At 36.8% G+C, this 25,297-nt stretch overlaps 2 protein-coding genes across 9 annotated transcripts in view; one reads left to right on the top strand and one right to left on the bottom strand.

Moving 5' to 3' along the window:
- mtus1a (microtubule associated tumor suppressor 1a) overlaps nt 1-19,733 on the top strand; it is a 36,269-nt gene extending 16,536 nt beyond the window's left edge. For 4 of the 8 annotated variants that reach the window (XM_051859549.1, XM_051859552.1, XM_051859548.1 and 1 more), the window contains 9 exons: nt 2,603-2,823; nt 8,334-8,400; nt 13,079-13,293; nt 14,348-14,453; nt 14,591-14,664; nt 14,791-14,886; nt 15,523-15,639; nt 15,779-15,876; nt 18,161-19,733. In XM_051859549.1, coding sequence (XP_051715509.1) covers nt 2,603-2,823; nt 8,334-8,400; nt 13,079-13,293; nt 14,348-14,453; nt 14,591-14,664; nt 14,791-14,886; nt 15,523-15,639; nt 15,779-15,876; nt 18,161-18,374 — 1,208 coding nt within the window. In that variant the 3' untranslated portion in view covers nt 18,375-19,733. Of the gene's footprint in view, nt 1-2,602; nt 2,824-3,768; nt 4,150-7,305; nt 7,475-8,333; nt 8,401-13,078; nt 13,294-14,347; nt 14,454-14,590; nt 14,665-14,790; nt 14,887-15,522; nt 15,640-15,778; nt 15,877-18,160 lie in introns of those variants that run through there. The other 4 variants (XM_051859550.1, XM_051859555.1, XM_051859556.1 and 1 more) reach the window with 3 other exon arrangements.
- A 397-nt stretch (nt 19,734-20,130) lies between these two features.
- pdgfrl (platelet-derived growth factor receptor-like) lies at nt 20,131-25,097 on the bottom strand. The gene is made up of 6 exons (XM_051859559.1): nt 24,927-25,097; nt 23,906-24,185; nt 22,171-22,322; nt 21,785-22,084; nt 21,532-21,668; nt 20,131-20,460 (listed from the first exon to the last, which is right to left on the bottom strand). The coding sequence occupies exons 1-6, from the start codon at nt 24,979-24,981 to the stop codon at nt 20,269-20,271; spliced, it is 1,116 nt and encodes a 371-aa protein (XP_051715519.1). The 5' UTR covers nt 24,982-25,097; the 3' UTR covers nt 20,131-20,268.
- Between the last annotated feature and the right edge of the window lie 200 nt (nt 25,098-25,297).

The raw sequence follows: 25,297 nt of genomic DNA, 5'->3' as shown, positions 1-25,297 counted from the left end.
CCTAAAACTTGCATTTTATTCACACATTTTTGTTTTTCTTCTTTTGAGATGGAAAATTGACAGGCCTGTAATGCAGTTCTATGGATGTTTTGCCCATCCGGTCTCCATGGCAGTCACATGACTGAAAACTATGAATTGTTTTGATAACACAACTGTTAACCCTTTTCAAGGGAACCTACTGATTTGCTTAATTATAGTTGACTGGAAAGGGAAAATATATTAACATTAGAAAAATAACAAAAGTTTGCTTACATCATCTTTTAAATAGGCTAGTGGGGGTGGTGGGCGGGGGGATGTTGTCCTGGTAAACCCTACGTTATTGGTCTCCATGAGAAAACGGATTATACCAAGTGATGTTTTTTGAAAATGTTCTTTGAAAATGTAAAGATGCAGAAAGTTTTCTGTGATGGGTAGGGTTAGAGGATAGACTATACAGTTTGTATAGTATAAAAACCATTATGTCAATGGAATGTCCCTATAAAACATGAAGACCATGTGTGTGTGTGTGTTAACCACAGAGGCCTCTGGTGACCACTGATGGAATTACAACAATAAGGGACTAAATTGAGAACTGTTCTCCACACCACTGACCTTTACAGTGACTTGGTATCTTTAAGCTACAGTTACATTCTCTATCAGTGTACATTGGCAAGCCTGAAATTGGTGCAACTTTTAAAGCACTAGTTGAGTGTTTCAAATTATATAAGATTGCAGGGTGGATTGATTTAATAAAATGTATTTTTGTTTTGTGTTTTTCTCCCAGCTGCATAACACACATTATTCTGTTTAGATTTAACATTTAGTGCTTGCACTTTCATATATCTGCAGTTTGCTTTTAACATGAGTTAACCAGCAGAGGGAGCCACACAAATGTTTACCTAGCAATGACACCTTATGGTTTGAATTATACTGCATTTCTAATGTGTTGGCTAACATGATTTCTAATGTGCCACACCAAGCCGACGACCTAAATTTTTGCCTTTTAAAAAATGCTTTGCTTATTTTTAAGAGAATTTACACATATCTTTGTTTAATATGTGCCACATCTGTATTACATTTCATTAACTCATTAAATATAATTTCAGCAAAGACAGATCTGCACAAACAGAGGTCACTGTAAAGTGTGATCATAATATCTCTACCTCTTTCATAATTCTGTACAGGTCAGTTTTTAATCAGGACTGTAATGTTTCAAGTTCCTTCAATCCATGTGATAAGCTCAACAGCTCTATTTATTTTATGGGTGGGTACAGTGAACTAACAGACCTGGAGTTGTTTGCGACGGTGTAACAGGATGCTGGATAGGAAGAACATTCATATACTGTATGCATTCTGAATCTATAGTCAAAGGCCTGTTTCAGCAGTACATTTCTGCATTCTAGACAATGTCTTTTGGAAGTCTTTTATTGACATTTGGATCAAGTTCCTGAGGTGGATGGCATCCTTATTTCTTAGTTGTTTCTCAAAGGACCCATCTGGTCTGTTTCCTAATAGTATTAAACAATGCACGTTTTGTGACTTGGAATGCTGTCTTAAAAAAGGACTATTGTGCATCCCAGCTTGCATTCATTTAGTAGCTGGCTAGCTGCACAATTTAAAAATGTATGTTCATAAGGCTTGTCTTTCATAGTGATTAAAAGTTGTAAAAATGTTTTTATGCAATGTGGACAAACTTGCATTGCAATGTGTTTGAATGGCCTTCAGTTCAAGTGTTTTGTTTTTTTTATTGCATTCTTAAGGCATGATATAATATGCTTAAAATGAATCACTGCTAATAATTTTTCCCACTGAAAGTGTTTCAAACTTTCTTCCTCATTTTTTCCCCTTGTAAAAACCAGTATTTAAACATTTCAGGCTGCAGGTTTGACATATTTGGTGTTTTCCTTATTTACATTGTTCAGTTGTTTTACATAATTGATCATATAATATACATATGTACATATTTAAAGAATATATTATACATGACTTTGCATATGTAAATTTGGAGCTGTAAATTAATTGCCACTGGAGTGACATTAGAGGAGAAAGGCCTCGTAAAGTTTGTGTTCCTACCCCTGCTTTATGAAAGCTGGTATTTCAGAAATGCCCGAGGCTGCTCACACTGAGCTGTTATGTAATAACTCTAGGTCAAACTGGATTAACAACATATAGACTTTAGGTGTTGGCATATGAAAAAATGTTCATATAAAAGCTGCATGTACCTCACAGGGGTTTTACAGCTTTAAATAGTGCCATTTATAAGCTGGCAGCTAACTTCAGGTACCCTTCCTCTAGTAGTGAGGCCACTTTGTTAGAGGGATTTGTGCCCTGATTATGTCCTGGTGTTATATTTAAGGGATGATGTAAATGAAAACCACAGTGGCATAGCCCTGCTAAAATAAGAGGCCTCTGATGGCTGGATCCACAGAAGGGAAGATATTATTTGGCGATGGGGTGAGCTCTTATCTCATTCAGGGTTGCATTTGGTGGATAGCTGGTCCTATTTGCTGTGTGGATCATCTCTGGTATTCTGTGACATAGTTGGGTCTATGAACTGGAGGAGCACCTTGACGGAAAATAATGCTGAATGTTGTCACAGCACTAAATTCATGTTCTTTTACAGTTGACAAGAACAAGTCAAGGGCAAGTTCCCGCAACCAGCAGCCCCCGACAAATGGGCAACCGGATCTGTTACCTCCAGAGAATAAGTCCAGAAATGTGGAGTACTACAAGGCCTTGTGTGAGAAGAAGAACCAGACCATCCAACAGCTGGAGAACACGCTCCGATCCAACAACCGCAGGTTCGAGGCTGTTGCTGTGGTCATAAAGCAACTATATGCTGAGGTGAGTATTATAAGATTATATCGCTTATGTTCATGACGAATCATTCTGCTATACAGCAGACATGAATAATACATGAAGATGGTGTCTTCAGTCAGTTGTGTTGATCAGTTGTCCAGTTAGGGTCAGATTTCTTGGGTTAGGGTTAGATATCTAGATATCAAATTGTGATCTGACAGCCCAGCACTGATTGTATTGGTTTGTAGTGTTGCGTGTGTTTGCAGTCAGGCAGTGTTGTGCTACTCCCTGTTGCTCTGTTAAAAGAACATCACCAAAACAAACAGTTTACTTCTTTGACGGTGCTTCTTAATGAACTGGCTTTGTGCCACATGTACAACATTTTTCAAATTCATTATATATGTGATGCTTTTTAAATAACATTGCAAAGCTTTGCTTTTCTTTGCAGTTTATTCAGTTGTTATCTTAGGTTATGTTATACTTATTATCCAATAACATATTTATTGACATCACTTAAGACTTAATGATATAAAATTATAATTCAACTTTATTTGGAGTATTTCTTTATTGCACACTACACATTTCTTAATAATATGCTTAAACGTGCTTTGATATCACTATTAATAAAGATTGTATGATCTTTTGTATAATATCAGTCTTTAAATGCAAGATATTTAAAGTGTATCTAAGGTATACTTTCAATAGTTCCACAATCAGAAATACTTAAGTATATCTTCAGTTGGACTTCAGCACTACTTCCGCACAAAGTGCATTAAGTACAAAATTAGTTGTTCCAATTTAGCTGACTTTAAGTATACCAGTTTAGTATACCAAAAGTACAATTACAGGGTATTTTTATTAGCACATAAATATGTAAATGTATTTGTAGTTATACTTAGCACAAAATAAATGTATTTCAAATACATTTTAGTGTGTATATATATATATATATATTAGATATATTTTTTTTTTTTTTTTTTTTTCCACTAGGGTTACAATTCACTTTCCATCCATCCTAGACGTCTCTCCTGACGCTGGACTGAATAAAGATTACTAATTTTAGAATTGTCCTTGATAAAATGGCAATATGAAGGCTGGTTGGCTGTACATGTTTAAAGTAAATAGTGAGAAAAGGACAACAGTCACAGTTTGTGTGCTGTACAAACGAAGGGAAGAAGTTTGTTTGAGCTGAAGCTGACAGTTTATACTCTGGAGGGCATGTTGTATGATCCTGCAGAATCTGGACCAAGACCAACTTTAACTAAAAGGCACTACCATAATTAAGTCGTGGCACTTATACAATCAGTTCATAAAAAGGGTGTATATTTTTAATATACTAAAATAAAGAAAGAAGGAAAGAAAGAAATCATGTCTTTGTACTATAGATCTTGGACTAGAGACATTATATTTATTTACTTTTAAAGGGTTAGTTCACACAAAAATGAAAATTCTGTCATTAATTAAGCCCAAAGTATACTTCACTGTATGTGTACGCAAGGGTCAATTTCGTCATCAGAAGAGTATGCGCACCGCTGGATTTTTGTAAGTGTGCGTACTTTGTATGCGCAGGGCGCACGTGCGCATTTAAATTTTTTTTTTGCAGTAATTAGTTTATAACCAGGGTGGCAACCATGCCCTGGGGGTGTTGAGTAAAAAAAGAAAAAAGAAGTATACCTTGGGCTTTACGCCCTCATGTCGTTCTAAAACTGTAAGAACTTTATCTTCGGAACACAGATTAAGATATTTTTGATGAAATCCGAGAGGTATCTGACTCCTCCATAGACAGCAATTTAACTATCACAGTATTGGCCGATGCTGTTCACGGCCAATAATGAGTCGGTGTTCTGATGTAGAACCTGGAAGCGCTGGACGTAAACAGCGTAAGAGAATGACGCAGAAAAGAGGATATTGTTGAATAAAGTAATTATTTTTGTTTGTTTTTTTTGCTCACAAAAAGTAATCTCTTCACTTCATAAAATTAAGGATGAACCACTGCAGTCACGTTGACTATTTTAACAATGTTTTTAGTACCTTTCTGCACCTTGAAAGTGGTGGTTAAATTGCTGTCTATGGACGAGTCCGATACCTCTCAGATTTCATCAAAAATATCTTAATTCGTGTTACGAAGATGAACGAAGGTCTTTCAAGTTTGGAACGATATGAAAGTGAGTAATTAATGACAGAATTTTCATTTTTGGGTGAACTAACCCTTTAAGGCCCTAGATTCACATTTTTACAGTCCTAGGTTTTTGTTTGTTTTTTGTTGTTGTTTTTTTTTGGCCACTGGAAATTAGAGAGAAATATGTTTCAATAGCTTATCATTTAACATTCAGGTACACAACAATTAAACATTTGACTGTAATTTTATACTGCTTTTTTTTTTTTTTTTTTTTTTTTTTTTTTTTAAATTCGCTTTAAATTAAATAGGGCATCTACTCTAACTGGTGTTGATCGTAACATTAGTTGTTCCATGTTTTCCCACTCTGCTTTTTACTTTTCCTATTGTTTCTTTTAGTTTTATGGGTCACAGACCTTTACAGAACAAATTGTAGAAGAGAGTACAACATTAGCTGTTCAGCTCAATTAAAGCAAGAGTCTTTCCTGTAAATGCTTCTTGTTCAATACTTTTAAGTTTATAAGTAAGAGGTATAATTTCAGCTTGTGCTCATTTGAGTTCAATTTTCTATATTGATTGTAAACAGATGACGATTTCAGATTCATTCATCTCTCTATGTGGCTACTACAGCAACATCTCATGACGAAACTCAGATTTGTAGATCTTGAAGGAGAGTGTAGAGTTAAAGGAACATGGTGTCCCATATAGGAATCTGTTAAGCTTTATAATTGGAGTCTGGTCTTCAGCATATCTGAGAATGTACCAGCTGCTGCCTTGATATGGTCAGAAGCACTCTGGGATGCCTAGAGAGCTGCTGAGGACTGCTTCATATCTTTTGTTTGCAATGAGCTGTCAGCACACTGTGTACATTGCCATAATTTCACTACAAGAGGCCACGCATGCTTTCCCTGAAGCTGTGGCATTCATTAATATAGTTGATAATGATAAATTAATGTGTTTTTAATCATTTCCCAGTGGCTTTTGATATAGCAGTAGGGACTGAATAAGCATTACTTTACAACACTCTTTTGTCAAATTTTATTAGATTTTTATTTTATACATTTATTTACAATACAAAAATAATAGGGTAACACTTTATTTCATAGTTACTATAGTAATAACAGTAAATTATGCATAATTATATGCAACTAACCCTATACCAAACCAAACCCAAACCCTAATCCTAACCCTATATATGTGACCTTGGACCACAAAACCAGTCATAAGTCGCACGGGTATATTTGTAGCAATAGCCAACAATGCATAGGGTCAACTTTAAAGGCAATTTTTCTCAATATTTTTATTTTTATTTATTTATTTATTTTATTTTTTTGGGCACCCTCAGATTCCAGATTTTCAAATAGTCGTATCTCAGCCAAATACTTTCCTATCCTAACAAACCATACATCAATGGAAAGCTTATTTATTCAGCTTGAGGAATAAAAAATTGACCCTTATGACTGGTTTTGTGGTCCAGGGTCAAACATGTAGATACTTATTAATACACCGTACTTAAATGTATAATTACATTGTATCAAAGACATCTTAAAATAAAGTGTAACCAATAATAGTCTGTTGTTGTTCTGCATACAGATATTATTGTAACAGCAATAATAATAATAATAAATAATAATAATTATTATTATTAACATTATTAACATTGTTAAGATTAGGTAAAGGCGTTTATTATTTTATTATTATTATTATTATTATTATTATTATTATTATTATTAACATTAGGTAAAGGCGTTTATTATTATTATTATTATTATTATTATTATTATTATTATTATTATTTATAGTCAATTTATTATTGTTAATTTATTGTAGTTTTTGTTGCATATAAATTTATTTGGCTTACAATAACTACAAACTACTATTATGTAGGTTTGGAGCTTAGTCAGGATCGACTCTATTTAATTTGACATCAAATGTAATTCTGGCAGCTTTGTTTTTATTAGTGTCAAGTAACATCCATAACTAAAGTGTATTGTCCAGTTTTTAACATTTAAGAGGAGTAAATATGAATGTGAATTTGTAAACTGCACCACTTCCAGTTAGCAAATTCTGAGGAGGTGCTGAAAGGAAAGCATGGAAAAACATAGCAGTCCTTCTCTGTCCTCTCATGTCCTCTCATGTCCTGTGGGAAGGTCACTGCACTCTTCTCCTGTAACATGCACCATTTCATTAAGTGCCACTCAATCAAACAAATGTCAGACATGTCATTTTTCTGTCAGCTCTCTTTGCTCTTCTTGCTGTGAGTGTCCTAAAATACTGCATTTATATAGCCTTCTCCCAAGCGCAATATAGCCGCCTCCCTCCGTTGCCCTTCTTTTAGATGTATTACGGTATCCTTTCACCACTGAGAAGGCAAGTGGTTGGAGGAGGTGCGAGCCAATGAGCTTATTCCACTAGTCTCTCCAATGTAGAGCGAGACGGCAGAGAGAGGAGGTAGAGGTGGCAGAGGTTCATGCATCTGGGCTTCTGTATTCCTGCGTTCTGGACTGAAGTCACAGAGACGGGACTATGGGCTGCTCCGGCAGCAAAGTGTGCCTTAACACTCCCTGCGCTGGACACAGGGTAAAGACATTATCCTCTCCGCAGGGTGCAGGGCAGGATAGATTGGCATTTGAAATGGGATAGCTGTGGATGCCTATACAAAGCATGCCATTTCAGTGAGATGAGGTTGTGTATGATTTAATTTGAGGTGTTCTTAAATTTGATTTTGGTATACTATTTGATTTATCCTAATGAATATTTTATGAGTTCATAACTGTTGTGTAAATGTCACTCTGCCAGTGTTTGCATTTATCTCGGGGGGAAGGGGCAGGTCAGGACAGCAGCACGCGGTTTTTGAAGCGTCTTTGTGTTGATTGGGGAGGCTGACAGCACTGCAGCTGTGGCATTGGCTGTCCTCCACAGAGAGAGAGAAAGAGAGAAAGAGAGAGAGAGACTGCTGATTTCATTGCTCTACATTCAGTTGTTGATGTCATTCATGTTTTTTTAAATTAAACGCTTGCAGAGCTGTCATAGTGGTGTGTAAACCACAAAGCTGTGCTATGGGACTCTTGCATGCCCGTGCAAATATCTGTCATGACTGTTGCACAACAATTGTGTTTTCTTGTGCCAGTAATAAGTTACAGGAAAGCCTGTTTTCTTTGAACACTGCTAATTATGCCATGTTTAAAATTGAAAACTGTCATATCCTACTCATCCTGTTCTGTGATTGACAGACACCCTTCAGAGGCTAATGCATAATTCATGTCTGCACAAGGTTTTCCAGAGATGTTCATTCATCATGACATTAGATTGCACTTGGCATTGCCCTGCTCCATGGCAACATAATTTTTGGCAGATTGTGTTTCTTGTGTAATTTGGGTAATGTGATGCATGCGCTGCATTGAGAAATGATGCACTGATTTTTCTTGTTTTCCTGCAGCATGAGGAGGTGATGAAGCAGCGCAGGGAGCTGTCTCAGGAGCTGGTCACTTTGCGTGAGGAGCTGGGTAAGCGTGTGTGAGTCACTGTAGAGTGCTTGGCTTTCACTGCCTGCGGAAAGAATGAAGAGAGCTGCCAAAATTACGCTGTTTGTAATAAATGGAATATTTGGATTGATGGTAATGAGTGGTAATCAGTGGGATGAACGGTAGGTGAGCTGTTTCTTGCCATAAAACGCAGACTGCAGTGACCTCAAGTTTCAGTGTGATAACCTGTATCTGTCAAAAGCTTGGACACATTGTACTTGTATTGTAGAAGTAGTAACAAACTTCAAAAAACACAAATATGGGACCAAAATATGGTTAAATATATTATTTTAGCTATATACAATCTGAAATTGTCCTACAAATTCATGTAGTGCATTCTGGGGTGTGTTGTAAATCACATTAGTTTCCATGTACTACCAATTAAAAAAATTATTATTATTTTTTTTTAAATAAACTAATACTTTTATTCAGCAATAATGCTGTTATTTTGAACTTTCTATTCATCAAAGAATCCTGAAAAATATATCAACGTTGATACTAATTACTGTTTTCACATTGATTCTAATTAGAAATATTTCTTGAGCAATAAATCAGCATATTAGAATGATTTCTGAAGAATCATGTGACTCAAGACTGGAATAATGTCTGCTGAAAAATTAGCTTTGCCATCACAAGAGTAAATTATATTTTAAAATAGATAACTTTATTTATAATAGAAAATGATATTTCACAATGTTACTGTTTTACTGAATTTTATCAAATAAATGCAGCCTCAGTGAACAAGATACTTTTTTTTTTTTTTTTTTTTTTTTTTTTTTTTTCTAAAACATTTAAAAAAATCTTCCTGACCCCAAACTTTTGAACAGTAGTGTATGTTACACTCTAAAAAATGGTAGGTTGTTTCAACCCAAATTTGGGTTAAATATAGACAAATCCAGCCTTTGGGTTAAATTTATAAATAAAATTTTTAACCCAATGGTTGGGTTTGTCCATATTTGACCCAAATTTAGGTTGAAACAACCCACCATTTTCAGAGTGCAGGTGCTTGTTGGCTGCTTTAGCTTCACTAATCTGTCCTATCTTCAATGTTTTTTGTTATTAAAAAAAAAAAATGCATAAGCACAATTTATATTTGTCAACAAAAAATGCATTTAAGCTTAACCCTTTAGATCATAAGAAGTAATGTTGTCAAAAGTACCGACCACGATACCAAGTTGGTACTGAAATTTTAAAAATGTGACACTTTGAGTGCTGTTGAGCGGATTCGTAAACACCTCAGATTGGTAATTGTGTTCACACACTCATCAGATATGTCTGTGATTGGCTACAAAGATCAACGCTTCAAAAACAAATAGACATCAATGACTCTCTTCACAGAGCGCTTACACAGATACACACTGGAGCATTTGAAAGCAGACGTCTGCTTTCAAACGCTCCCGCTTTAAAAATCAAACACTTCTATGTGCTTTCAAACGCTCCCGTGCGTTGATCATTCTAGTCAACATATCTGATGAGCGCGTGAACACAAAGGCCAATCAGTGGTGAATCCACTCAACAGCGCTCAAAGTTTTTTACATTTTTAAAATTTCAGTACCAACTTGGTTTGTACTTTTGACAACACTAATAAGAAGTATATATTGTGTCCAAACGTTTGACTGGTAGTATATTTAAATTTACCCATCATTAAGCATGCTTGCTAGTACACAAACTACCATGTGGCTTTAGATGAGGAGGACGGTCTGTTTATTTTATTGGTCCTGTTGGAAGGGCTCTTCCCTCCCATAGGGGTCATTTAGGAGACACATCTCCAGAAAGCACAAGCTCAAGGCAGAAAGTCTTCCTGGTATGTGAAGGTCATACCGACAAGGTCAGACAAGTCTGATGTCCCTCGCAGTCTAATGGGCGCAGTAACAAGGAGAAATGTATTTAGTATGGGCCAGTGTTCCCTCTGAGAGACGTCTGATGCATTGATTTCACAGCTTATATTACCACCTGAAAACTGAGCAGGTACAAGGGACTGATGATACTGTATATAGTATCAGCTCATTATTTTTCTCTCACTTTTGCAATCTTTTAAGTCCTGCACATGATCTTTCTGTACTATTATAATCACCACTTGAGCATATTAGCACATTCCAGCACTCCTGACCATGTTTAAGACCCCTGTAAGAATTTCCAGACCACCTCTTGAAGTCACAATATACTGTAGCTGCAGGAATATCTGCAAAATTTCGTAATTTACCCACACCCTCAAATAATAATTTCAGCTTTCGCCCTAGTATGATGCAAGTGATGTCAGTGCTATATTTTTTTTTTTTTTTTTTGGCACACACCCAGAATTTCCTTATAAAACAAAAGTGTCTTTTAACACAGGACAACTGCTCTCTGCCAGTGAAGCGAGTGCTGTCTTCACACAAAACCTGCTAAAACTGTGTCTAATTAATTTAGCTTGCTATTTGGCATGTGACTTATTAACTTTTCTGTGCAGAATGGTAGCTTCATTGCTGCTACTAGCCTTGTGTGTCATTTTGAGAATAGTTTTAATATAAAAACGTATGTTATTTTCAAGATAAGCATGTCTAGACAATGTTACATCATTTATGGGAGGCAAATTCAACCAGGCTTGTTAAATGCACTATTTAGTTTTACATTTTATTAAGAGATTAGATGTAAAAAAAAAAAATGTGTGCACATATAGTACATATACGTAGTGCATTTGTTAAGCTTTCTGCTGCCAAGAGCTTTCTGAAATGAGCAAAATATTTGGATGCATATGCGCAGTCATATGCTGACTGTCGAGTCATGACCTGTTTATCTCTTCTTCTTTTTTTTTTCTTCTGTGGAAAAAATGTATCATCCTCCTTCCTAACGGTCTGTTTTTCCTTTGTTTGCATTATTTGGATTATTTATAGGCCTTCAGCCTTGCTCTGCATCATAAATATAACCTATAATAGAATTACGCTGAAGATTGATGAAATACATCAAGCCATTAGTGAGCTCTGGGTCTGGCTCATCTTCTCTGGATGGATCTGATCATGGTTTAGCTCTGCTAACTGTCCCTTATACAGCAGGGTCATTAGATATTGTTCTCATTTAACCCCTAAATGCAACTTAATAACGATTCTGATTGTAACTCATTTTAAGTGTCTATTAAATAGGAAAAAATCTGTGGTTTTCATCTTAGAATACAGATGATTAGGTTGCAGTGCCAGTAAGGGATATGACCCAAGTTTCCCCCTGGAGAACAACAGCCGTTCTTGTGTTGTGACTCATTCAAGTAATTCATTGGCTGACATGCTCTCGACCTTTTGATAATAAAGTTCAGAAACGCCTACTGATGCACCAGTAAACAGATGAGATAAGCTAAAAAATAAACTGTTTTTGCACAGAATTTAAACATTGTAGGGCTTAAATCAAACTCAGCTCACGCATACATATATGAAACACTTGCATACACGTGTTAAGTAAATATTACTGAATGCTCAAACACATGAAATGCTTCACACACTAAAGTGAAATGCAGCCTGATACTCCACATCCCTTTGTATACATAAACCTATGAAACGCTCATACATAGTTCAAGCATACTCCATTGAGGGGTTTTATTTCCACAAAAAATATGAGCATCATATCAGCCTTATGGAGCAAGTGGACTGATAAGCTGTCTGAAACATCTGCCTGGTTTTCATTTTTCCACTGTTATTTCATTATATTTTCAATATATTTCATTATACTTCTAAAGTGACTTACTGAAGTAAATAAAAATAAATAAATAAAGATATTTAAATAAATTAATTAATATAGTAATTTTATTGACTTTGCCTAATGGGTTCTTTTATATACGTACCTTAATTATGGAAAACCATAGGGAGTCCATTCAGCCAGAAATCACATCCTCAAATGGTCCCACCAGATTAGCCTGTTACTTCATGAGCTGGATTATTTGACAGCACAATTGTACACTACAAAGTCAGGAGCAGCTGCAGCATTCATCTTGCCACTTTTGTGTGTAAACCACCGCAGTCCTGTGCCAATGTGTTCTGTGCAGTGAAGTGTCATCTGTTTCTAAGAGCTGGTCAAAGATAGCTAATGCTCAGAGGGACAGTATCTGTGACACAGTTCTGATTGAGAGAGCGTACTGACGGGTTAGGAAACATCTGTTCATTATGCCCCTGTGGATTAGTGTTCCTTTTGTCGAACTTTCCCTCACTTGTAATTTGACGTGTTTTGTGTAACAGTTGACGCTTTATCTACAGAACTCCGTGAGATACCATAACTGTAGAGACAACTGGGACTCAATGCAGAATACTTGAGTAATGATTCATAGCTTCTAGTGTTGGCAGCGCTTGAAGTCAAAGCAACAAATGGACATGTTGGCCTTTAAACATTTGCTCTGGTTATTCCACTGCTGTCTACATATAGCATATCTATATTTTCATATCACAAACTGGTGCATTAGATATTAGATGTCCTACTGAGTTTTGTAATATGATGACACCGCAACCCTCCAACAAAAAAAAAGGTCCTACTCTATTAGATGTTCTTACACTTCTTTCTTTTTAAGTTAGAGGGTTGCTGTGTCATCAAAAAAATGCCAAAAAAGGCATTCTAAGTGGTGCTCTATAGGGTTGATGTTTGTTAACTGAATGAATCACTTAGTCAATCTTCTAATGTCCAAATTATCTGATCTTTTCCCCAGTGAGCTCAGCTCACTCTTGTGAGCGTCTGGAGCAGGAGAAGGAAGAGCTGCGTGGGGCCTTTGATGGAGTTCTGCAGAAGGTCCAGGAGCAGCACCGCTTGGACCTCGCTGACCTCGAGGAGAGACTGAAGACCTTCTACTCCACTGAGTGGGAGAAGGTCCATCAGACCTACCAGGAGGAGGCCGATAAGTGCAAAGCTCAGATGGAGCAGCAGGTGTGGAGGACAGTGGGCCTTTTTTGTTTTGCTCTGCAGTGTCCTAACACACTTTCTGTTGGAAAGAGAATGTCTTCACTTGTCATATTAATACTTAAAGGGGTCATGAATTAAGAAATCAACTTTTCCTTTAGCTTTTGATATATAAGAGGTCATCATACTATAAGAATATCCTGTTTCAGAACCGAAAACTTCCTTGTTAGTCCAATAAAAGCTTTTATTGACACCAGGCCCAGCGAACGACTGATCCTGGAATGTACCTATCGATAGGTGAAACGCCTCCTCCACAGAAGAAATCAACGTCTTCATCAAAAATACATCATTGCAACATTAGTCCCGCCCACTGTTGTGTTAGTGAGATGACGAGGAGAGCGATACAGGACTAAAAATAACATTACCTTTCAAAGGATCCTAATGCTAGGAATATGGTTATTTATTTTCAACAATGTGAATGTCTCAGTTGAGCTTAATTTATTTGTATTCGGTACATTTCACTGTGGATTCTTTGGTAAATCAATCGTATTTCAGCACAGACTTTTACAATATGGGCTTGACAGTAATGCAACAACATGTAAGTAAGAGAGCTGTAATAGTAAAAACGTGCTAAAAGTTTTCGAGAGAGTAATACTTAGCTATTTCATATTGCAAAGATGTTAGCCAATCACAGCAGTGGGCATTTATACTGAAGTCACGCAGCAGACACGCCCCTTAAAACAGAGCGTTCAAATAAGAGGGCTAAAATCAGGGTTAAAAAAATGCCTTTTATTTCTAAATGGACAATTTTTGATGTGAAAAGCATATAACATTAGAAGTGCACCCCAGGAAACATTATAAAACAATAAAACAACACAGTTCATGACCCCTTTATACATGATATTTTGATGATACTTTCCCATAACAATGTGGAGTAATTTCATAGTTTTTGTTTTTCTTGTATCTTCGCATATGAGCCTTGACCTTTTAGTTGTTTGGACATAATGACATACTTAATCATTTACACACTAAAATAAACTAATAAGACTTTTACAAAATTGCTTTATTTGTACTTGTCTAGCTAGAAGAGTTACGATCAAAACATGAGGCTTTGAAGAAGGAACTTGAAGTCAGCCATATGGAGGAGGTGGACGGCCTTAAACAACACTTTCAGGAGTCCTTCAAGGGTAAATAATCTTGGGATTTGTTTTTATTTTTCTCTCTAAAATGTGTGTGTGTGTAAATGTTGCACCTGTTACTTACATTTAGAAAGCCAAAAACATTACCTCCCACACATTAATATATCTTGACTTAACTTTCTCAGAACTCAAACAGTCCCATGAAAAGGAAATGCAGACACTCAACACAACACTGAAGGAATCAGAGGACACGTTATCTGTAAGGCAGTGACCAAAAGCTAAAATTCTCACCACAACATTCCTGTTCCCTGTTAATTTTTCCTTTCTTGTTTTTTGCCCTGTTGAAATTTAGCAAACATTTTTATATTAGTGTATTTCTCCTCAGAATCGAATTCAGGAGCTCATAACAGAGAATAACTGCCTCAAAGAAAAACTGACTGCTGAGGTGAAAAGAAGGATGGATCTGGCTGAGAAAACACAGGTGTGTTGCTCCCAAACATCTGTGTTATCAAACCAGTGCCACTGATAGTAATGCATCTCTGCTTTGAGTAGATGGTGTATTTTCTAAGAATAGCAGGTTAATATTAGGCGGCAGTGGCGTAGCGTCTGGGCATGCAGGGTATGCACGAGCATATGGGCCCAGGCGGATTGGGGGCCCGCTATTACGGGCTTAGCCCCAAAGTATACTTCGGGCGTCTGCGCACTGTCCGCATCGTGTAATTTTCGTCACCAGGAGGGTTCAAAGACATCCGCACTTCCCCTCCGCTTGCAGCCCAATTTTTGTGATGGCACGGACAGTGTGTGTAGTACTGTACAACAGCCCATGCGAGAGTGAATCGAGTGCTTGAAAACAAAAGTTCACTAGATACGCCGAACACGTCTTTCTGCAGCCAAATACTTTCAAAGTATTTTCAAGTAACAAAGTATTGTTAATTCTAATAGAACTCAACCCCTGGGCATAAAAGTGCCAGAAGTTGAAGAAACACCTCCATGTGCAGTGTTTGTTATATAACGCCAACAAATGTAAACATGAAAATGTGTAAATTCTTCTTAATGATGAGTCCAGTTTGAGAAAGCCAGTATATACCCCTGATCTCTTTATTTTCTTATGTTGAAGAAGGACTCCCACACCCTTTATCTGGAGCAGGAGCTTGAAAGCCTTAAAGTAGTGCTGGACATCAAAAACAAGCAGATCCATGAACAGGACAAGAAACTCATGCAGATAGACAAACTGGTGAGCTCAATTGTCTGTTTTGAAATAAAGCATTTAGCAGGAGAAATTCTCCTTTGTGTTCATTCTAATCACAGTGAAGAGATGACATAAAAACTCCTGTCTATGCTAGAGAAACTCTAAGACTTTGATTTATTCTTAGATGGAGAGGAATGTGAAGCTGGATGAATGTCTAAAGAAGCTGCAACAGGAAAATGAGGACCTCAAAGCCAGAATGGACAAACATGCAGCTTTGTCTAGGTAGCGTACTACCAGACTGTGGTAACACTTTTTTTACTCTGAATATGTTCATAAAATGCATCACTAATTACCAAGTCACTCTGCAGGAATTACTAGTGATTTGGAAAATTACTTTAAAGTGGAAAACCTTTTTTTTTTTTTTTTTTTTTTTTTTTTCACTTTAAAAATAATGGTCCAAGTCACTAGTAGTATTTGAGTATTGTATTTTTTTTTTTTTTTTTTTTTATACTCAGAACATGGTCATAAAATGGACCATTATTTTAAAGTGGAAAAACATATATATGTATTAAAAAAAAAACAGTTGATTACATCTCAGACACAGGTTAATGTTGTGATTAGTAATTAATTGGTAATTATAATTTTATCCCCTTGGAATTATAAGGTTCTATCTGACAGTTTTGTCAAAATTGAGTTATTCACATATTCTTATTCTGTGAAAACTTATTTACATTATGTGATGTTTTTGGTAATGTTCAGTACATATAGGGACTTTTTATTTAGAAAACAAAAAGGTTATATCTACGAAGTCCAATGGAATGCAAAAACTTTGAAGCTCAATATCTCAGAACTGCTTAGAATGCAGACAGAACCTTATAATTCCAAGGGGACGATTTGTCATAGTTAATAGTTCTTAATGAGGCTAATCTCATTCAGTAATTGATTACCTAATAATGAACCATCTTAGTCCTAAATTTGATATTATGTACTGATTAGTTAATCTTGTTTACAAATTAGTTAAAGGATTAGTTCACTTTCAAATGAAAATTACCCCAAGCTTTACTCACTACTCAAGCCATCCTAGGTGTGTATGACTTTCTTCTATCTGATGAACACAATCAGAGTTATATATAAACATCCTGACGCATCCAGGCTTTATAATGGGAGTGAACACGGCTCCGGGGGGTTAATAAAGTCCTTCGGAGGCAAAGCGATGCATTTGTGTAAGAAAAATATCTATATTTAACAAGTTATGAAGTAAAATATCTAGCTTCCGCCAGACCGCCTTCCGTATTCAACTTACGGAAAAAGTGTAACTGACATGATGTTCTGGCCCAAGCTAGATATTTTACTTTATAACTTGTTAAATATGGATATTTTTCTCACACAAACGCATCGCTTCGCAAGCCGCTTTCTCCTTCTTTCCAAAGCGCTTTTGCTCCCATGGCGTTTGTCGTTGCTATGCAACCATGAACTGCACTCTCCACGATGACGAGGAAGTTTCAGCAAGTTTTCAGCATTAGCTCTACTACTAGATATATGGAAATGAGAAATAAAAAACCGCCCTGTACAGCTATGATCAGCTGTTTGGCTGAGATTTCGATGTTGTTAACGAAAGGCCGAAGCTCATCGGTTGGTCCTTGTCACATGACCTGTGGTGCGCTTGCGGAATTCTGAAAAGTTGAGATGTTTTCATCTCGCCACGGCATAGGCGCGCCTGGAAAAACAAACGCGCCGCACCGCTTGCGCGAGGTAAAGACTAGAAGGGATACAGCTACAGCCACTGGACATGCGAACATCAATATTGCGTCATTTAATATTTATTTATTTAATTTAATAACTGTATTTGCAGTATTGTAAGGGTAGGTATAGGGTTGAGGGTAGGGGTAGGTGTTAATAAAACACAATTTGATAAGTAACAAATTTAATTTACTGTTATTTATCCTGAGACTTTGCATCACTTCCAGCCGTAGCTGTATCCCTTCTCGCTTCTATTATGAGCGCGCTTTTCTAAATTAAAGTAAAAGCACTCGCGCAAGCCGCGAGCGTCAATTTAAACCACCGAAACGCGTCTGATGCAATAAACGTTACCGACGCTCAAACGGCATCTTGGACAAATGTGGCTCAGCTGTGTGAGCAGAAGTGTTGCCAGGTGTCTGGCAAGAAATAGAATAGTGTACAAATGTATTCAGGGATTGCATTTGTTCAGTACAGTGTTGTTCAGTGCAAGATTTTGATGTTATTTAAGCTAAAATAAAGTAAGGGAAAATATCTGCACTAACTGTTAAAAACTAACACTGAATGTAACAATGATAGAGACATTGCTGTTTACATTTTTTGTTAAGTATGGCAAAAATGTTTTGATAATGAAATTTGAAGTAAATGAGAAATAATGCAAAGGAAAGTAAATTTTCAGAAATTTTGCGCTTTCTTGTGCTTGAATGTTAAAATGGCCCTTCTATGAGGTGGCAGGAAAGGAGTGTTTTCATTGCAGCAAAGCTTTGTGCTGAGACACCTTCTCTTCTTCTAATCAAGTTTACCTGAGCGCTGCCTTGTTTCATTTCAGACAACTGTCCACAGAGCAGGCAGTCTTGCAGGAATCCCTCCAGAAGGAGTCCAAAGTGAACAAACGTCTGTCTATGGAGAATGAAGAGCTGCTCTGGAAGCTTAACAACGGTGATCTGAGCAGCCCGCGCAAGGTCTCCCCTTCCCCGTCCCTCACTCTTCAGTCACCACGGAACTCTGGGATCTTCTCCAGCCCTCCCGTCTCACCCAGATAACAGTGGCCTTCAGCTTCCAGGAAGCACTTTCATACAGGACGGAGCACTTCCTGCATGCTGAAGCTGGTCTGGACCATGTCAGTGGCTCTCAGAATATAATAAACTCTCTTGTACAGACTAAAAAAAAACTATATTGCACAAAAGCACTTACCAATGAGGCCACCCTCATACTTTTGCCTTTCACGTCTGTCTATGGAGAGAAAAAATGAATATCTCAGGGCTTGTAGAAGGTTTCTCTCAAAGTAGTTGTTTCTTTCCCTCCTAAATTGCTTTGTTGCTTGAAGTTCCTGACTTTGGAGGACTGACATCAGAATCCATGAATGAGGCCTTTGTCAACTTCTGAAGCTTTTCCACCAGACACCTTGAAGTGTACCTGTATAAATCCAGATTAATCATTGCCTAGGGACAAATGCCCAAATGCCAGCTGGACAGTGGACATTTCCCAGATGCTGTTGCTTGTGTAGCATTTGGTTTCCTTTTATTTAATGTAGGACCTCAGACCCCAGGTGAAATTTTCTAAAGCAGCACTTCATAGATCATCTCATGTCATAAACTGACTGTTACGATTTACTCAAATGGAAATATTCACTGACTTAACCAGGTGTTCTCAAAACCGTATGCAACATTGTCTTGTCTATATCATGCCTTTATTTTTGATTTTGTAAATGGTATTTTTTTATATATATATCACAAGTTTTAGGTGAGCTTCACCCAGATCATGTTGCATGTTTCATCACAGATATGCTATCCATATCACTCATATATTGCGTAGGAAACCCTCAATACAATGACCGATGCAGAATGAATTATTAACAGTAGATTAAAAAGCTTGAATGTTTTGATTAATACCTGTATAAGGGTTCAATTATCCCTTTTCCTCACTTTCTTGGCAATCAGAGATGGTCTAATCGTAATGGTATGCTGTAAACGGATGAGTGCTTGACATTGAAATGGCATGTCATCAGGCAGACCTGTGACTGAAGGCATGTACTATTGGGAATCTGACTTTTTTTTTTTTTTTTTTTATAAAGATTTTCTTGAATACGGGTTTTGTATATTATTCAGTGTGATTGAGCCCTAGGGGACAGATATGAGTTTGTTTGTCTTTATTTCTATATTTATGTCTGATCATGAGACCAATGTAATTGACTGAGCATGTTCCAGTGGCCTCAGAAGCGCCCCCCTCTGTCTGAAACCATCCACTGCAGCTTTACATGCAAGCTATTTACAAAGAAGTTAAAAAGCAAAAGAAGTTTTTTTTTTTTTTTTTAATTTTGATATGTATTGCTAAGCTGTTTGTGTGGATGTTGGTGTGAAACCGACTTTAAAATATGCAATTAATAAAAACATTAAAAGTCACCTGTTTATATGTTACACTGTTTGTAATGTGAGATTGCGTGCAGGAACCTGTTATATCTGTTGGTTTTCTTATTTCTCATCATCTGGCCATAAGTCTATTGCAGCACTGTAACTTATTCTAGAATTGCTAATAATTCAAAAACGGTAATATCTGCGAGAGGAGAAACGTTTTGTCACGCTGAACCCAAAATAAGCATTCGGCTCCCGCTGCACATTCCACATACGGAGTCCATTAGAGCGGAGCACAAAGCCTTCATGCTACTCAGACATATTTCATGGGTGTAAAAATATGCATATAGACCTTAACACTTTCCATTTTGAGTATTACAGGTTAACTTGGTTGAAATAACTGATTCGGTTTCACTGGTAATAGTGTATATATTAAGTATAGTGTTGATTTACCATTGAACAAGAAGCACTTTATTTCCAAGTCATATATAGAATGCATGTTTTTATAATGATTTAATTAAGCAGCAAGAAGCCTGAAGTGTGAATCGAGTTCAGCTCAGCTCAATATATAATCTTGATGTTCTTTCTAGTCATGTGACTCCACTGATGTGGCCACCAATGTCTCTCCATTCTTATTTTTGGTGGTGCAGATGTACTTTCCATAGTCAATCGTTTCAACATCATCCACAATCATGACGCTCTGGGAGATGCGTGTGGTGTGTCCCACACCACGGTTTATCAGCCTCCAGGAGTCATGAATGCTCACAGGCCTTTGACCCTGAGAGACACACACGTTACGTTAAAGACGTACACACTGAAACCTATTTATCTGAATCTACACTACCGCTCAAAAGTTTGGTATAATTATGATTTTTTAATGTTTTGAAGTCTCTTATGCTGACCAAGGCTGCATTTATTTGATCAAAAGTACAGTTAAAACAGTAGTATTGAGACATATTATTACAATTTAAAATAACTGTTTTCTATTTGAATATTTTTTTTAAAGCAATTTATTTCTGTGATGGTAAAACTGAATTTTCAGCATCATTACTCCAGTCTTCAGTGTCACATGATCCTTCAGAAATCATTCTAATATATTGATTTGCTGCTGAAAAAAACATTTCTTATTATCAATGTTGTAAACAGTTGTGCTGCTTAATATTTTTGTGGAAACAGTGATACACTGCTATTGAAACTTATGGGATAAGTAAGATATTTATATTATTTATAATATATGACATTTATGTTATAAAAGATTTCTATTTCTAATAAATGCTGTTATTTTGAACTTTCTGTTCATCAAAAAAATTTATGACAGTTTACACAAAAATATTAAGCAGCAAAAATAATATAAATAATAAGAATCATTATTAATAACTGAGTACCAATAATAACTGGTAATAAATGAGAACTAAATCAGCATATTAGATCTACATTTCTGAAGATCATGTGTCACTGAAGACTTGAGTAATGATGCTGAAAATTCAGCTTTGTCATCATAGGAATAAATTACATTTTAAAATACATTCAAATAGAAAACAGTTGTTTTAAATTGTAATATTTCACATTATTTTTTTTACCTGTATTTTTGATCAAATATTGGCTCAAACTAGAAGAGATTCTTTCAAAAACATAAAAAATCATAAGTATTCTCAAATTTTGAGCGACAGAGTGTCTTTTTATAAGTTATCATGAGCAAAGCTGTAGCATCCACAAAATGGCATAATACTGTGATTAATACATTATAAAAAATTATAGTCTCGATCAACCTGAATCAGAAGCTCAGATAAGCATATCTTGTAACCAAATCATATTTTCTTAAGGGAAAAATAATGAAAGTAACACTCACCTGGCCAGGATACTTCCAGCTGAAGCTGACATTCACCTCAGGTTCGCCCAGGACAGTGCATGTAACGTTAAAGATGTCTCCACCACTCACTTTGTTTGAAGAAGCCTCAATAGTCGCAAAAGGGGGGCCACCAGGCACTATGAGGAGGAAAACACCAAGTATTTATATCTTTTATATTCACACAATGCCAAAATCACAATGTAAAATGTGTGTACTAACTGTTATTAGAAAGGCTATTGTGTTCTCCTCTTACCCTCCACATACAGCAGCCGGTATTTAGTGGATATTTGCGAGGTGGTTTTGGTGGTGCTGTTGGCCTTGCAATAATAAGCTCCCTTATGTTCTGGACTTGGGTTTTGGATGATGAAACCCTTAGCGGGATTGTAAGATATCTGTGTCCCATCCACAGCGATTTCTTCCGCAGGAACTTCCCTGTGGAGCGAGACTTTGATTTTAGGGTTGGTCACCCGGCAAGGGACGGTGGCGGGCTTGTCGGGGCGCAGGTAAATAATCTCAAAATGGATGGCAGAGGGGACGAACAGCTCATCTTTGTCTAGATACAAAGAGAATTGTAACAATGTCTGTGGAGGTTCAAAATCATATTGGTCTCGTTGTGTGATATGTGACCAGATGCTGTACCTGTAAAGTATATGTAGGTAGAAGAGGTGGTGTCTCCATCCTTTTCACATTCTTCTCCGTCACAGAGCACCACCCAACAGCTGTACTCCCCCGTATCAGCAGCAGAGGGCGACGTGAGAATCAACTGGCTGTACCGCTCTTGCTGGTTGATGCTGGAACAGCAGAATCAACAATATCAATGGTGTGCACAAGTGGTTTTAAAATGAGGCAAAGTCCTCAAATTTTTTAAAATATATATCAAATGTAAATGTATGTCCCTGTTACACTTAATTTTCCAGGTTAAATAAACATTACATATAAAAGAGAGACCAAATATAATACTATTTTGCATTTTTACACTATGTAATGTTCTATTTATTAAAACCAAGTACATTTAATAAATGAGTGTTTTTACGCATTTTTACATTTATTAAAAAATTATAACTAAAGGCAGCAACAATTTAATCAATATATATTATTTGTGAACTGATGTTCAGCTATTCTTTTTAATGGTCAACTTATTTTCAGCAGTCATCAAGCTTGTGCACTGGTCACAGACACACAAAGATGTACCTTTAATTTCATCAAGTTGATTGCTCATTAAAAACCCCCACAGTCATCATGTTTTTACGCCATTTCAGGTTTGACTGGTCATTGGCATGATATAAATTGATGATAACTAAGTGGCTGAGTTGTTTACTTACTTTTTAATTAGTCTTACCATTAACGCCATCATTGTCTGAATTCAGGCAGATTCGAGAATGCGCACGAAAACAAGAGGCGGGATTTATCGCACGAACCAATCATATCCAATCATAGCGCGATGGAGGCATAGCCTCCTCTCACGTAACTTCCTCACATTCATTCTCAGTTACTCCCCACTAAACCCACCGCACACTTTAGGGGGTCTGTTATAAGGCAATGGGATCAGGGGAGGCATGAGAGACGTGGAATCCCGCTGTAACTTTACCTGCGGGTGTCGCTGTTGGACAGTGTTACTTTAGAAAACCAAGTGGCATTTTTTAATACTTGCGTTGTTTTATTTTTGTAATATCAATTATTATCTCATCCAGTTTTTTTTTTTTAGGAGACACTGCCTTTCTTGCCTCCTGACTTTTTTCAATGCAATTGCAAGTTTACATCTCGCAATTCTGAATTTTTTTCTCAGAACTGCGTGATATAAACCCGCAATTGCAAGTTATAAAGTCAGAATTGCAAGAAAAAATGTCAGAATTGCAAGAAACTCACAATTGATATAAACTGGCAATTGAGAGAAAAAAGTCAGAATTGTGAGATAAAAAGTCACAATTATTGTTTAAGTTGTTTTTTTCCTTGGCGGAAACAGGCTTCCATACTATACAGATATAGTTCAAATAAAAAAAAAAAAAAAAAACACAAAAAAATACCTTTAACTACAAAAAAAGTTAACTAATACTAATACTAAACAAAATACTAATAAAAAGTGTTATTTTCTTCTGTGGTGGACATTTTAAACACATTATTACAAGTGTCCTCTCATTTTTTTAAATATTTTATTTACAACAACATATTGTTAGAGTCGTGATTTTTAACATCTCTATTTTAATTCTTTTACAAAACCTTTCACATGCAAAGGGATCATGTGACAATGTAATCCTGCATCTTTGGAATACAAGTGTACTCCAAATACTCCAGTAGCTGTTAATTTGCCAGATTTAGACAAACTAGTCTCATTCAAATATGTTAAATGAATGGATAATGCAAGAAGGAAGGATACCTGAGGCGGTTATCATTGAAGGTGTCCAGGTATGAGGGATATGCCCAGCCAATCTTAGTTCCTTTGCATCTCAGTTCCAAAGTTTTCCCAGGATTCAAGGATAGGCTTTCACCCAATCGGAGAAAACGGCCTTTATCAAGGACCTGGGTGAGAATAGACTGGCCCTTGCTTCCTGCTTCCTTTTCTTTTACTTTGGGATAGCGAACCTTCACCCTCTTTCTTCCTGGTCTTATGCGGTTCTCACCAGCCTCTTTCTTATGCTTGACCTGCTGACACACACCTGGGTAAACCAAAACAGAGTTTTGAAAGTGGCTTGGGGAGCTGCTAAAGAGCAAAAACATTCATTGCTCTGTATTATGTGAGTAGGTCATGAATATTATACAGCGTGCGTGTTTCATTTTTTCTGTTTGGGATACTTGATAACTCTGCCTCCTATGACCAAGCCAAAGAAATGAAGGAGAAGGAGAGAGAGAGAGAGAGAGAGAGAGTGAGAGAGTGTTCTGCCATCTGGAAATCTGCTACTTCAGCTCACAGCTGTACAAACAGCAATTGTGGAAATATGCCTTTCTTGTTCTATGTGTGAATATGTAAAAAACTGAGCAATATAGAGGTTTACTGAATCATAAATTCCTTTTAAATTCATTTCTGATACATGAAAGGACCATGAGATCTAGAGGAATAACTGCCTACAAATATTTTGATTCCTTGTTTGGATGGGGAAATCATAGAATCATAAAAAAAGTTGCCTTGTTAAGCTCAAACAAATCTGATACTCTGTCTTTTGTCTCTGCTGTATAATTTAAGCATAGGTTAAAGTAAAACTGTCCTGATTTGATCTCTCCTCCTCTTTCTGTTCTGGAATTTTGGTTTCCATTGGCACCAGTGTCCCCACTGGCACACCATACACGTTCATCCATAACATCTCTCATCTTATTTACTATTTTAAGCAAGAGAAAGACAATGTTTTGACTTTATGAAGAAAGAGTAACAAGGCAGAAGAAACAAAGAGAAATCTGCTCACCATTTTGGACCTCCAGCCAAAGCAATGCCAGTGTGAAAAAGAGCCAGAGCTTCATGATGGCTACAGTGGAGTGTTTCAGCGAGGCTGTTCTTGCTGCTCAGGAGGCCTGAAAGCAGCGCAGAAACTCTTCGTCCACAGTCTACCCCGTTTACACACAGTCAGCTCCATCCTTTGTGAAAAAAAAGGAATTTCCCCAGCCCATCTGTGCACTCCCCCTTTAGTGTGAGTCTGTGAGCCCCTTCCAATGATCCTCTAATGCCCTCTGCTGGACTGTAACTAACCCTGTATGGGGTATTTGTACTCTTGGACCGATAATCCAGTGTATATCATTCAAACTTTAAAGGGATAGTTCACCCAAAAATGAAAATTCT

Source organism: Ctenopharyngodon idella, chromosome 14, assembly GCF_019924925.1.
Source record: "Ctenopharyngodon idella isolate HZGC_01 chromosome 14, HZGC01, whole genome shotgun sequence".
NCBI lineage: Eukaryota > Metazoa > Chordata > Actinopteri > Cypriniformes > Xenocyprididae > Ctenopharyngodon > Ctenopharyngodon idella.
The sequence above is the reverse complement of the archived record's forward strand: the minus strand, read 5'-3'. Positions and strand labels throughout refer to the sequence as shown.

Excerpts from the sequence above, each read along its gene's own strand:
- pdgfrl (XM_051859559.1), bottom strand. The coding sequence starts at position 24,981 with ATGAAGCTCTGGCTCTTTTTCACACTGGCATTGCTTTGGCTGGAGGTC. Across the intron at positions 22,323-23,905 it reads TTCAATGATAACCGCCTCAG|CATCAACCAGCAAGAGCGGT; the intron begins GTATCCTTCCTT and ends CTGCTGTTCCAG. Across the intron at positions 21,669-21,784 it reads CCGGCTGCTGTATGTGGAGG|TGCCTGGTGGCCCCCCTTTT; the intron begins GTAAGAGGAGAA and ends TCCTCCTCATAG.